The 14,909-nt window shown below is 39.4% G+C and overlaps 1 protein-coding gene across 1 annotated transcript in view; it reads left to right on the forward strand.

The window, feature by feature from the left end:
* Nucleotides 1-9,048: 9,048 nt before the first annotated feature.
* LOC106081759 (TNF receptor-associated factor family protein DDB_G0272098) overlaps nt 9,049-14,909 on the forward strand; it is a 233,085-nt gene continuing 227,224 nt past the window's right edge. Inside the window, exon 1 of the mRNA XM_013243949.2 lies at nt 9,049-9,378. Coding sequence (XP_013099403.2) covers nt 9,312-9,378 — 67 coding nt within the window. The 5' untranslated portion in view covers nt 9,049-9,311. The remainder of the gene's footprint in view (nt 9,379-14,909) is intronic.

The raw sequence follows: 14,909 nt of genomic DNA on the forward strand, positions 1-14,909 counted from the left end.
AGCCCATAGAAGGAGATCACTCAATCTCCGTGTCGAATTTAATCCAATTGGGACCATTTTTCGGTATAGCTTCTTGTCCTCATTTTACATTTTTCACCGGATTATGACGAAAGATGGTTTATATATATATCAGAGGTAGTGAGTATCCAAAGTTCCGCCCAGCCGAACTTAACACCGTTTTACTTGTTTGTAGATAAGCTATTAATATATTTTATTGATGCCTAGAAACTCCAGCTCCTTCATGATTGACATCGGTTACATTATTGAAATCACCTTCAATGTAAAAAAGTGCTATCACTGTACATTCCTTGACAGCGAAACTAGGTAGTACAGAGCTGTTTCAGTGGACTTGCTCTCGGCAACAGTTGCATGTAGTTGCCTGTTGCCGAGACAGGCGATCTCCAGGGATCTTTACCCTAAGATATATTTCATCATCCTTCCTGGTGTCTTCAGCATGAAGTATGACAAACTAATAGCGAGAAAATATTTCGTCTCTGTGTGATACGGTTTGCCTTCTTTCTGAATGAAAATGGGCTTCGTGTCTCTCTATCCCACAGGTAAATACGAAAAACATATAATCTGCAGATACAAGCAAAGTATATTTCCCTATCTGACATAGCCGGCACTTCAACCGGTTATCAGGGCCTGGCGATTTAAAGCAGTCAGAACTTTTTATCGCCCAAAGGATTTTCGACTCACACATAATTTTCCCAACAACCTCTTGAGACGCCACGTTATCAAATGGAGATTTCTCGGAAAAATGAGTGTCAACGAGTAGCTCAAATGTTTACTCACTAGACATTGGTCATACATTCTCTGACTCCTGAATGTATTCTACCGTAATACGTTTCGAGTATAAGACTCTCCTTAGTCTAGAGACTTTACATGTATCCTCCACAGAGCCGCAAAATTCCAGCGACACTTTCCAGTCGTGTGGTGGTATTGTTGCTTTCGCCCTGTTGAAGAGTTTTTTGGAACCCTTCCTTAGACCAAAAGAGTTCTGGGACACACCACTGGCACTGTTTGCCGCTTGGCTTGGCACTGTATTCGCAATAAATACGATTAAAATACAACGTACTCAATATAGTTGAAAAGTCTTCTAACCAAAGACGAAACGCGTCCCATAGTGGTTGGTGTGTGTTGCGACCTCTGGCTTTCCTTTACCATTTGCAAAAGGAAGATCTCCACTCATTGAGCTCGTCTCGAAAGAGAAACAAACAAAAATTGTGAAATTTAATAATCTTCACCCTAACAGGCAAAAAAAAACCTGAAAGGTGAGGAAGTTCGGCTGAGCCCGGCCGGGATTCGAACCTGGGCACACGGAGCACTAGCGAGAGATGTTGCCGTTTCCTAGCGTTCCAAGCCATCCTTACAACTTCTAACAGATGCACAGAATCATGCGTATCATGGAAGTAGTGTAATTGTCGCAGGAAGATCGTATGCTAAGTTTGAACGATATGGCCTCACAGCGATCTTTGAAATCGGATTCGTTCAGTAAAATTTTTGGCCTTTGCGATACTACAGTAGCGAAAAACAAAATTCTCTGTTGGAAATCGAACCCACCATCCGAGCTCACTGCCAACTCAACTATGAAGGCGCTTGCTTTGACATAGAATCCTCTAAAATCAATACTCCATAAATGTCATACAATTGTTGTATTGGCACCATTTATTTGATGTTTACTGCTGTATATATGGGTGGAATATTTAGGGAGGGGCTTAAAATGGAAATTTAAACATCAATTTGTAGTTTGTTGTTTTGTTCAACTGTTTTTTTTTTTTTTGTACGTAGTTTTGACTCACTAAATTGAATGTGTTATTCCCCACACAATTGAGTAAATTGTGAAAAATTAAATTTTCTAAAACGATTCGACAATCGGCACTATGGGTTGTAAGGCAGCACAACAAATGAAAAGGGATAAGCTAAGAAAGTAGAATCCGGTTTCGCCAAAATTGTCAAAGAAAAGAAAACCAAACGAACGAAATTTCCCTTGAGAATTAAATTTAAACACAGAAACAATAACGTGCCCCGTCTTCGATAGGTCTAGAGCCACGAGTTACGCCCTTATGACTTGTTGAGACCTCGCATGCAGTTTCCCTTCTCTAGTGTTAGTGGGATAGGAACGAAGAATTCCATTACACTCCCCAGCGACTTCTGCTGCCTGCGGCCGTAAATTGAAGCTAGTATGGATGTTAGACCGGTTTGTATAAAGAAAGCGGCTGATGCGTCTATAGTATCTTAGAATTTCTTCTGAGAGAGAGTTTTAGTTCACTTAAGCTGTGCCTGTGGTACTTTCTGCACCCATTCCAATAGGCTTAAACCATAACTCTCCCCTTGACGTTTTTATTGTAATCCAAAAACTCGAATCTGTCATGCAAATTTAGGGTGGGGCATATGAGGGGACCTTCCCCCTTAAAAGGATACATTAATCGATCAGCGCAATATGGGGTTCACGTAAAAGGTATTTGAGAGTAGATTACGAAGATGTTATCCATTTCCGGGCTTTACAAAATAGTTTCTTGATTTTGAAGAAAATTTGTCTATTTGTAAGATAATCTTTTATACCCACCAACGAAGGATATGGGCATATTCATTTTGTCATTCCGTTTGCAACACATTGAAATATCCATTGGCTATATCGGACTATATCTATATCCCTATTTAGACCGATCCGCCGATTTAGAGTCTTAGGCCCATAAAATGCACAATTGTTATGTGATTTTGCTGAAATATGGGACAGTGATTTGTTTTAGGCCCTTCGACACCCTTTGACATTCTTCTTCAGTTTGCCCAGATCGGTCCAGGTTTGGATATAGCTGCCATATAAACCGATCCGCCGATTTAGGGTATTAGACCCATAAAAGCCACATGTATTATCTGATTTTGCTGAAATTTGGGACAGTTAAGCCCTTCGACAGTTTTCTGCAACATGGCCCAAATCGGTCCAGATTTGGATATAGCTGCCATATAGACCGAGCTCTCGATTTGAGATCTTGCGCCCATAAAAGGCGCATTTTTTGACCGATTTCACCGAAATTCGGGACAGTGAGTTAAGTAAAGCCCCTCGGCATATTTCTGCAATTTGGCCCAAATCGGTCCAGATTTGGATTTAGCTGCCATATTAACCGATATCTCGATTTAAGGTTTTGGGCCCACAAAAGGCGCATTTATTGTCCGATGTCGGCGAAATTTGGGACAGTGAGTTGTATTGGACCCTTCGACATTCTTCTTCCAATTGGCTCAGATCGGTCCAGATTTGGATATAGCTGCCATATAGACCGATCTCTCGTTTAAGGGTTTTGGGGCCATAAAAGGCGCATTTATAGTCCGATGTTGCAGAAATTTGGGACAGAGAGTTGTGTTAAGCCCTTCGACAGTTTTCTGCAACTTGGCCCAAATCGGTTCAGATTTGGATAAAGCTGCTATAGAGACCGATATCTCGATTTAAAGTCTTGGCCCCATTAAAGGCGCATTTATAATCCGATTTCACTGAAATTTTACACAGTGACTAGGCTTTTTCGACATCCGTGTCGTATATGGTTCAGATCGGTTTATTTTTAGAACACATTTTGAATTATTTTACCCCATTGTGCATTCCTATCAGATTAATTTTCAAATGTTCAAATTCAAATGCATTTGGATGTGCACATGCAAAGTGAAAAAGGCCTAAATAATGGAATCATTTCGATCAAATTTTAAATGATGCAGCTGCGACATCGTCAGGCGGGCGTGACAATTCCGTTGGCGATGTCGGTGAATGGGGTAAAATAGGTGGGTAAACCTAAATCAAAATCGCTTATGTTAAATGCGGGTGTTTATGGCAATCAGTGTGGTATACACAACCACACACAAACACACACACATACATACGCTCCGCTGGTCACATAAATTAGCGTTAAATGCATTAGCTGCAGCGCGAAATCAGCATAGGGGACGATGACAACGTCACTGGCATCAATTCCTCCCTCATTGTGAAATGACAGATTTTAATATGTATTGCCATTGGACCAACTGCAGAAAAAAAGATGTTCATCTAAATGATTTAATTGAGCTGTGATAGGCGACATATACACACACACATCGTTTGGAAATGTCGATGGTATCACAGATCAGGCATTTAACACTGATTTTTATCTGTAACAAGAAGGGTGATAGTTTTTAATTTTGTTGTTGTATTAATTGAAGCATTTGTGGATAGAAGGATAAAAAAAGGCGTATGCCAAACAAATCTCTCTGGGAGTTCTTCTTTTGAATTACGTGATAATTTGAATGAAGTGAGCCTTTAAGGCAATGAAGTGAGCCTTTAAGGCAATGGCTTAGTTTGTTAAAAATATCATAAAGGCGATTAACCCTACATTTTCTAAAATATTTTGCAAAATTTTTGCAGCATTTTCTTTTAAAACTATCAATTTTTGTTTACTTTTTCAATATTTTGCTTTTCTTTCCTGTAAAATTATTGAACAACTGCCCTTTTATACATTATCTGATATCTTGTGAAACACCTGCTCATATTTACAACTACAAACATTGTCAGCCACATCTTAAATTTCATAACACATGCCACAATGTATGTAATAATCAGTCATTTCTATTGAATAAATTGATCACAATTTCTCTAATTGGATACCAGAAATCCCTCCCCCCCATATAAACTTTAGCCTGTGTAAATAGGCTTACGTGCAATAAATAAGAGAACGATGACTCAATAGCGAGAACTACTCAAACTATAAACCTTTCGTTTAATTAAACTTAATCGTTGAAATTGCAAATACACTTAAATATGGGGAGAAGTACGGAGAATATTATTTTCCAGGTATTAAAATTTTGGGTTAGGTTCAAAAGAGGGTGCGGATATTAATCCGTCCCATGTCACTATGGACAACTAAGCCAGTAATCGGCTTAGTTTTCGCTCTAAATACCAAAATAAAGTAACATCGAAAAAGAAAATCTAAGTTAGAAATTCTGTGCTACTTACACAATTCTTATTTGTTTTCCATACCACGTCCCTAAATTGTGTCCCTACCTAAATGCCGGTATCTGTTAGACGCGAAAGGCTGGCAATGACATAGGGAATGCTCCAACGTCTCATCATCTTCCCCACATGCCCTACACTTATTAATACTTGCCGCACCGATTTTGCATAAGTGAGCTCATGGTCGTATGTGTCCCGTTATGATATCAAACGCTATACTAACCTCCTTCTTACTTCCTTTCGGTAATAATTTCGTCCTCTCATGATCCGGAACACCCCATAGTATTTTCGCCGTCCTACCGATTATTTCGCTGCTCCAGAGTGTTTCATGTGCATTCGTCGCCCACGCCCTTAACTCGGACTGCGTCGAACCCAAAGGCTTCGGTTTAACCTACTTTATTGACGGCTAATCCTCTGTCCTGCACTATCAAATCGTCTGCCCCTTGATTTACCCTTACTCCGTTATGGCCGGCACCCAAACGATGCGGAGTGTGCCATCCTCAGAGAAGGCGTTAATCTCCATCTTAAACTGCAAGACTGTTCATGACCTTACCTTCTTGGTTGTTATTGCCCTTATGGACAAGAAGTTCACACCCGACGTCCTCGCGTTAACACCACACCACCTCACGCTTTCCGTAATCGCCCGGATCTCCGCCTGCAGGACCGTAACATGGTCAGATAGTCTAAAACAGATCTCATTCCTTGGATTCTCAATGTAAACCCCCAGGTCCACTCTGTACTCTATTACCACTCTGTACTCTATTACCTTTCAATTAAGCTCCACATTGACATGGTGGGTAAATATGCCCGATGTAGGGGTGTTTTGGCGATTGGGATGGTCCCCCAAACACTAAGCCCGGAAAATATATCAGCAACGTGCTCTATTCTCATATATCAATATATCATTTATTTGAACCCCATATTGCCATTGCCCTCAAAATTGGATATCAAATTCGTTTTCTAATCTCATTTAAACTCCTTATTGCAAAAGTCAGCAAATATGTCCGGTTTGGGGTATTGGCCCTAATAACTATGAAAACTTAGTTCCACTCTCTTTAAGACCCAAATTGTCTTGGTAAGCAAATACGTCCTATTTGGGGGTTGTTATGGTGGTGGGACGCCCGCTAAACAGTTGGCCCCTAATGTTGATATCAGATACGTGGTCTACTCCCACATATCTTTATTTTGAGCCCCATATTTCCATAGTCGACAAACATGACCGGCTGTGGATGTTTTGGGGGATGGGCAGTCACTCAGTGAGTTGGCCTTGAAAATATATATCGGATTCGTGTTCCCCTTTAAAAACTCTCTTATTTGGCCCTCATATTGCAATAGTCAGAAAATACTTCCTATTTGGGTGGTGTTGTGGGGGTGGGGTGGCCCCAAAGACACTTTTCCCGAATATTGATATCAAATTCGTGCTTTACTTCCAAAGACCTTTCATTTGAGCCCCATATTGCTATGGTCGTAAATTTGTCCCCTTTGGGAGATGTTTTTGGAGAGAGGCGGCCCCCAAACACTTTGTGCCATATTTGGATATCAGATTCGTATTCTACACTCAAATACCTTTTATTTAAGCCCCATATTCCCATGGTCAGTAAATAAGTTCTGTTTGAGGGGTGTTTTGGGAAAGGGGTAGACCCCCAGAAACGTGGTCCCACATTTGGATATCAGATTCGTATTCTACTCGCAAATACCTTTCATTTGAGTCCCATATTGCCATGGTCGGTAAATATGTCCGATTTAGGGGTGTTTTGGGGGTTGGGGTGGTCCCCCTAGCATTTGGTCCGACAGTTGGATATCAGATACGTTTTCTTATCCTAAATACCTTTCATTGGAGTCCCATATTGTCGTGATTGGTGTAAATGTATGTTTGGTAGGTTTTAGGGTGGGGCGGCCCCCCTAGGTACCCCATCCGAAATTTGGATACCAAATTTGTATTTTTAGGGTACTATATGAGGGCACACAAAATTTCGCTTAAATCGCACCACCCATCTCCGAGATCTGGCGTTTCTGAAAATTAGGGTAAGGGCGAGGATCGGCCCCCTTCAGATATCAAAAAATGTAGTACCCTATTTTCACCACGGGATCATTATGCACCATCTGTGAAAATTTCAAGGAAATCGGTTCAGCCGTTTCTGAGTCTATAAGGAACACACAAACATACAAACAAACAAACAAACAGACAAACCTACAAACAAACACAAATTGATTTTTCTATATAAGATGGGGTCTTAGACGAATATTTCGAGGAGTTGCAAACAGAATGACGAAATTAGTATACCCCCATCCTATGGTGAAGGGTATAAAAATAACCGAATAACCACTGCACTGCTAGCAAAGGGTTTGATTGAGAAGATTGTGACCCTATAGGTTCCAAAAGAGGAGATTTAACTCCCATTTTGTAAATCTAGGTTATCTTTGTATCCCTAAATCTTTCAAGGAAGATAAAATGAATGTTTTTGGCTAGGCTGAGCACATTGTCATCATGGTCCATTGTCTCATAATGCCTCTTTAAAGGAGATGTAAAGAAATAAAGAATAACCGAATAACCCATGCAGAGGGTTCGATTGGCAAGATTGTGACCATATTGATACCAAAGAAGGAGGTGAACTCCCCTTTTGTAAATCTTGGTTATCTTTAGAATCCTTAAATCTTTCAAGGAAAATAAGATGAATGTTTTTGGCTAGGCTGAGTACATTGTCATCATGGTACATTGTCTTATAATGCTAGTAATAAAGTAATAAAAATAACCGAATAGACCATGCACCCCTGGCAGAGGGTTCGATTGGGAAGATTGTGACCATATTGATACCAAAGAAGGAGATTAACTTCCTTTTTGTAAATCTTGGTTATCTTTTGTATCCTTAAATCTTTCAAGGAAGATAAGATGACATTTTTTGGCTAGGCTGAGCACATTCTCATCATGGATTATTGTCTCATAATACTTTTCTAAAAGTCTCAAAGAAGCTTGGGGGTCAAAGTCAATGTATCAATACACGTGGAGTGGGCGGAATATTCCTCGTCTTTTGATCTGCTATGTATACAAATCAATTTGCTGTCACAAGTAACTGTTTAAGTTCCCACGCTCAGTTTGTGCTATACAAATGCCCATAGCTGTTTGACATTGTTACGCTGTAATTGAAAGAAACAACAACTGGCAGAACAAAAAAGCGATGAGCTTCCCTTAATTTGTTATATTGTTGTTGATGATGATGATGTTGGCTGGTTGACGATATCGTTGAATTTATGGTTGTCTTTTCAAACACACAAAAAACAAAAAGATACAAATAAATAAATATCCAAACAAATTATATACCTACTCACGCTTAAATATAAACAGCAAAACAAACAAAAAAACGAAAAACAAAAAAAAAAATCAACTAATAAATACATCCGAAAAGAAGCACAAAACCAAAACGTAGATAAAGACACTCATTGGAACGTCCAGGCCCCCCAACACTTATGGGGGCATGGAAGAGTTATGGCTGACCACACACACACGCCTGCCGCTCAACCAGCTCATTTCGAGAATCATTTCTATGGAATCGCATTTGGTTGCCAAAGCGAGAATGCAAGCAACAGCCGCAGTAGCCGGGTAGGGAATACGCCGTGCAAATGTTCTCACTTTTTGAGTTGGCTTTGGGGTACGCCGATGCCACTGGTTTTTGCTTGTGCTGATAGCTATGGACGGCGACGTTGACGACGTAATGACAACGTTGGCGCAAATGTCTGTCTGTCCTAAAACTAGAATTGAGTATAAACTGTATGACAGAGAACCTGTGGCTTTTAATTGTATTCCAAAACCGGCCAAGTTTTTAACAAACCTTTGTAGACTGCAGACGCGCAAAGACACAACAAAATTATCTAAAAAAAAAAAAAATTGTAAAAAACCGTTACAGAGCATTAAATATCGGAATTAAAAATATTTGAAAATTAAAAAAAAAAAAAATAAAAATTGTTTTTCACCCAACAGCAACAAAAAAGTTTTCGCTAAAAAAAGTGTGAAAAAAAAATTAAAATAAAATATTAAAAAAAATATATATAATAATTTAATTCTTTTTTTTTAATTTTAGAATATTTTTTGTTCGAGAACATTGCCGAATTTGAATTCTTTCAAACCTACGCCAATAACACAAAACCAAACAAAACACAATTTTTCTATTGTAACTGAAATTAGACAATTTTTTTTGTCTGAGTCCCTAATAAAAAGTGCATAAAGTGAAAATAGTCAACCATAATACATTTGCGTGAGTGCTTACCCAACAAATTCGAATCCGAAAAGGAAAAGTAGCAGCGGAATAGTTAAAAAAAACCAACAACAAAAATAACCGACAAAATGAAATTTTTCATTGGTCTACTCGCTGTCACCTCATTGGCTTTGAATGGCGTATTGTCATTACCAGGTAAGTGGGTCAGAACGTAACCGAATTATATGAGAATTATTTATGTTTCAAAGTATTTACGTAAACACAAGTACACCCCATAGGCGGTTGTCGGTCGGTCGGTCGTATTGATTATGCAGGGCCATACATTAGACTGGTGCTTATGGTATATTGGCTATTATATGCTGTTCGAAGGGAAATTTCAAATGGATAGAGAATCTTATATACCTTCCACCATTGATCGCATTTGTCGAGTTCTTTTTCCGGCATTTCTTCTTAGGCAAAAAAGGATATAAAAAAAGATTTGCTCTGTTATTAGAACGATATCAAGATTTGGTCCGGTTTGGACCACAATTAAATTATATGTTGGAGACCTGTGTAAAATGTCAGCCAATTCGAATAAGAATTGCGCCCTTTGGGGGCTCAAGAAGTAAAATAGAGAGATCGATTTATATGAGAGCTGTATCGGGCTATAGACCGATTCAGACCATAATAAACACGTATGTTAATGGTCATGAGAGGATCCGTCGTACATAATTTCAGGCAAATCGGATAATAATTGCGACCTCTAGAGGCTCAAGAAGTCAAGATCCCAGATCGGTTTATTTGGCAGCTATATCAGGTTATGAACCGATTTGAACCATACTTGGCACAGTTGTTGGATATCATAACAAAACACGTTGTGCAAAATTTCATTCCAATCGGATAGGAATTGTGCCCTCTAGAAACTCAAGAAGTCAAGACCTAAGATCGGTTTATATGACAGCTATATAAGGTTATGAACCTATTTGAGCCATACTTGGCACAGTTGTTGGATATCATAACAAAACACGTAGTGCAAAATTTCATTCCAATCGGATAAGAATTGCGCACTCTAGAGGCTCAAGAAGTCAAGACCCAAGATCGGTTCATATGACAGCTATATCAGGTTATGGACCGATTTAAACCATACTTGGCACAGTTGTTGGATATCATAATAAAACACATAGTGCAAAATTTCATTACAATCGGATAAGAATTGCGCACGCTAGAGGCTCAAGAAGTCAAGACCCAAGATCGGTTTATATGGTAGCTATATCAAAACATGGACCGATATGGCCCGTTTACATTACCAACCAACCTACACTAATAAGAAGTATTTATGCAAAATTTCAAGCGGCTAGCCAGACAGACGGACGGACGGACATGGCTAGATCGACATAAAATTTCTCGACGATCAAGAATATATATACTTTATGGGGTCTCAGACGAATATTTCAAGTAGTTACAAACAGAATGACGAAATTAGTATACCCCCCATCCTATGGTGGAGGGTATTAAAAAGGTCCGACCAGAACCACACTTCACAGAAATAAATAGGGGTCTACCAGAACTCATTGTGCCAAATTTCATCAAATCGGAATTGGGTGTTTACCCATCGCCCATCTCTAGAAATGGAGAAACTAATTGAGCCCCAAGAGTATAAATCTAACGGAGCCAATAACATTGCTCCTAAAACGTTGAACCAACTTGATTCCTTTAGAAAATAAAAGGTGATTTTTTAAGAGATATAGGAAAGTTTTACAAAACAAGAACACATAACATTCAGAAAAATACATGAAACCTTTATCTGAATCGATAGTACGGTCCATATAATTAAATGTTTGAAGATTATTTTAAGCAAATGTTCATCGTGATTGCGCCTCAAATGGTCCAGCCGCTTAGTCCAATTTTGGCATACTGTTTCCAACATTGCGGCCGGTACCTCAGGAATAAATTCTTAAATGTTGTCTTATAATGCGTCAATTGAAGAGGGCTGGTCTGTATAGACATGAGCTTTAACATAGCCCCACAAAAAATAGTCTAAATGAGTTAAATCGCACTATCTAGGCGGCCAATAGACCGGTTCCGTACGTGAAAAAAAATGTTCACCGAGCCCGCCTCTCAATAAGTCCATTTTTGCGCGTGCTGTGCTGGATGTTGCACCACATGTCATGCAAGTCAAGCTCTTGCATTTTAGGCAAAAAAAAAGTTCGATATCATCCCACGATAGCGCTCACCACTCGCATAATCTTCCGTTACAATTCGCATCATCTTTGAAGAAGTACGCTCCTATGATACCACCAGCCCATAAACCGCACCAAACTGTGATTTTTATTACCTCCACCATAAGATGGGGGCATACTAATTTCGTCATTCTATTTGTAACTCTTCGAAATATTCGTCAAAGACCCGTTAAAGTACATATATTCTTAATCGTCATGACGTTTTAAGTCGATCTAGCCATGTCCGTCCTTCCGTCTGTCCGTCTGTGTGTCGAAAGCACGCTAACTTTCAAAGGAGTAAAGATAGCCGCTTGAAATTTTGCACAAGTAATTCTTATTAGCGTAGGTCAGTTGGGATTGTAAATGTGCCATATCGGTCCATGTTTTGATATAGCTGCAATATAAACCGATCTTGGATCTTGACTTCTTGAGCCACTAGAGGGCGCAATTTTTATCCAAATTGGCTAAAACCTTGCATTAGATGTTTTGTTATAGTTTTCCACAGCTGTGATAGGTATGGTTGAAATCGGCCCATAACCTGAAATAGCTGTCATATAAACCGATCTGGGGTCTTGGCTTCTTGAGCCTCTAGAGGGCGCAATTACTATCCGATTTGGCTGAAACTTTGCATGACGTTTTTATACCCTCCACCATAGGATGGGGGTATACTAATTTCGTTTATCACACCATAAAGTACATATGTTCTTGATCGTCATGACATTTTAAGTCGAACTAGCCATGTCCGTCCGTCTGTCTGTCGAAAGCACGCTAACTTTTGAAGGAGTAAAGTTGGCCGCATGAAAGTTTGCACAAATACTTCTTATTAGTGTAGGTCGGTTGGGATTGTAAATGGGCTATATCGGTCCACGTTTTGATATATCTGCCATATAAACCGATCTGGAATCTTGACTTCTTGAGCCGCTAGAGGACACAATTCTTATCCGATTTGGCTGAAATTTTGCATGAGGTGTTTTATTATGACTTTCAACAACTGTGCTAAGTGTGGTTCAAATCGGTCCATAACCTGATATAGCTGCCATATAAACCGATCTGGGGTCTTGACTTCTTAAGCCGCTAAAGGGCACAAATATTATCCGATTTAGCTGACATTTTGTACAACGGCTTCTCTCATGACCTTTTACATATGTATCGAAAATGGCATGAATCGGTTTATAGCTTAATGCAGCTCCTCTCAAACCGATCTCCCTATTTTACTTCTTCAGCCCCTAAAATGCGCAAATCTTATTAGATTTGTCTGAAATTTTACACAATCGCTTCTACTATGGTCTCCAAGACTCAGTTCAATTATGGTCCGAAATGAACCATAACTTGATATGGCTCCAATAACATAGCAATTATTTTCTTTCATCCTTTGTTGGCCTTAAAAGAGATACCGGAATAAGAACTCAACAAATGCGATCCATGGTGGAGGGTATATAAGATTCGGCCCGGCCGAACTTAGCACGCTTTTACTTGTTCTGAATGCATTGGTAGCTCATGCAATGCTTCTGGCTGATCTTCACTCCAAAATCGACAATTCTTCTTATTTACGTAACCATTGAACCAAAAATAAGCTTCATAGCTGAACACAATTTTTCGATAAAAAGGCAATTTTCGGCCAACTTTCCAAGAGCTCATTCACTAAAAATTCTTCGTTGCGGTAGGCCGTTTGGCTTCAATTCTTGCACCAGCTGTATTTTGAAAGGCGACAAACGACCAAGCTAAAGATGTTTAACAGTGAAACAAAACACTTAACGTGCGTGAGCTGTTCATATCAGTATTGCCAAAAAAGATAATAGCTACAAGTCACCCTTTATATGTACAAGTATATATATTTATATATAAGTTAGTGCTCGTTAAGTTCAGCCGGGCCTAACCGAATCGAATACACCACCATAGAATGCAAATTGCAATTTTGCCCATGAAAATTCCACTACGGAACAGGGACAAACTTCTCACATATCAATGGGTGCAGTCCGATTCAAGTTTAAGCTCAATGCCAAGGGGTCTCCTTTTTATATCCGAGTCCGAACGACGTGCCGCAGTGCGACACCTCTTTGGAGAGAAGTTTTATACGGCATATTACCTCACAAATGTTGCCAGCATTAGGAGGGGAAAACCACCGCTGAAAAATGTTTCTGATGGTCACGCCAGTATTCGAACCCAGGCGTTCAGCGTCATAGGCGGACATGCTAACCTCTGCGCTACTGTGGCTTCCATACTATTCATACTGGGCATACTAATCAAGTCATTCCGTTGTCCTCACTTTGCACTTTTTTTACACAATCCATCTGATCATTTTCATTTTCCACTGATATAATGTCCCCTTTGCTATCCACTTGCTATACTATTTTTTGCCAAATTGAAGACTCAATCCGTTATAGCAACTCTCTGGTCATAGGCTTGCGAAAATCAACAGAGCCAAATAGATCGTGAGGGTCAAAGACTTTAGGTTAGTTTAGAGTGGCACCCTATAATCAGACTCACTTAGATAAATTTAGATTAGTATCGACAGATCAAAGCCGGTATCGGCACCGATGGTATCCATTCCACAACCGCCGTGCTGATAATCCGGCCAGGCTACAAAATCGGCTAGCGGGGTGTTCGTCAACTATATGTCTAAATGCTTGATGTTGAAGCAAGACGTTTTCCAGTCCATGACACTTTCTGTAAGTCATATTGCCATTTTGATTTATTGCAATTAGATTCTCCGAAAACCTTTTTTACATCCTATAATTGTGATCAACTTAAAAAAAATGATCTAAACATGCTGCTTCATATTTTAAATGGCATGACGTTTACTGGCGTTTATTTGCGAAAATTGTTATAGTTGACTTATTATTTAATAAGTCTAAGCCAATTGTCACAAGGTCAAGCCTAATGAGAGGTTTACTGCTGCCTACCAGCATTTTGTGCGTTGCCAATTTAAGTATTTTCTGGGAAAAAAGAGTTAAGCATTGAGGACATTGAGAAAAATGAGGGCTAAAGTTATATAAACTTGATAAATGATAGCCAACAAATTAGTTTTTTGATGCTGACCTATTGAGCTGAAGGCTTTCTAGTGCTTCACCTCTGGCGAAATTTCACATTATTTTAAAAATTTAAACAATTTAAGCAAGAGATCGGTTTATATGAGAGCTATATCAGGTTATAGACCGATTTCAACCGTACTTGTCACACTTATTGAAAGTCATAACAGAACACTACATGAAAAATTTTAGCTAAGTCGGAAAAAATTTACGGACTACAGGGGCTCATTAAGTCAAATTGGGATATCGGGAGCTATGTCAGTTTACAGACCGATTTCAACCGTACTTTGTACAGTTGTTGAAAGTCGTAATAGAACACTACATTCCAAATTTGAAATCTCAAATTTCAGCAAATCGGACATAATTGCGTCTTCTGGGGGTAAATAAATCAAATCGGGAGATCTGTTTATATGGGAGCTATATCCAAATCTGGAGGCCACTGTAGCGTAGAGGTTAGCATGTCCCCCTATGACACTGAACGCCTGGTTTCGAATCCTAG

Source organism: Stomoxys calcitrans, chromosome 3 (genome assembly GCF_963082655.1).
Source record: "Stomoxys calcitrans chromosome 3, idStoCalc2.1, whole genome shotgun sequence".
NCBI classification, from domain to species: domain Eukaryota; kingdom Metazoa; phylum Arthropoda; class Insecta; order Diptera; family Muscidae; genus Stomoxys; species Stomoxys calcitrans.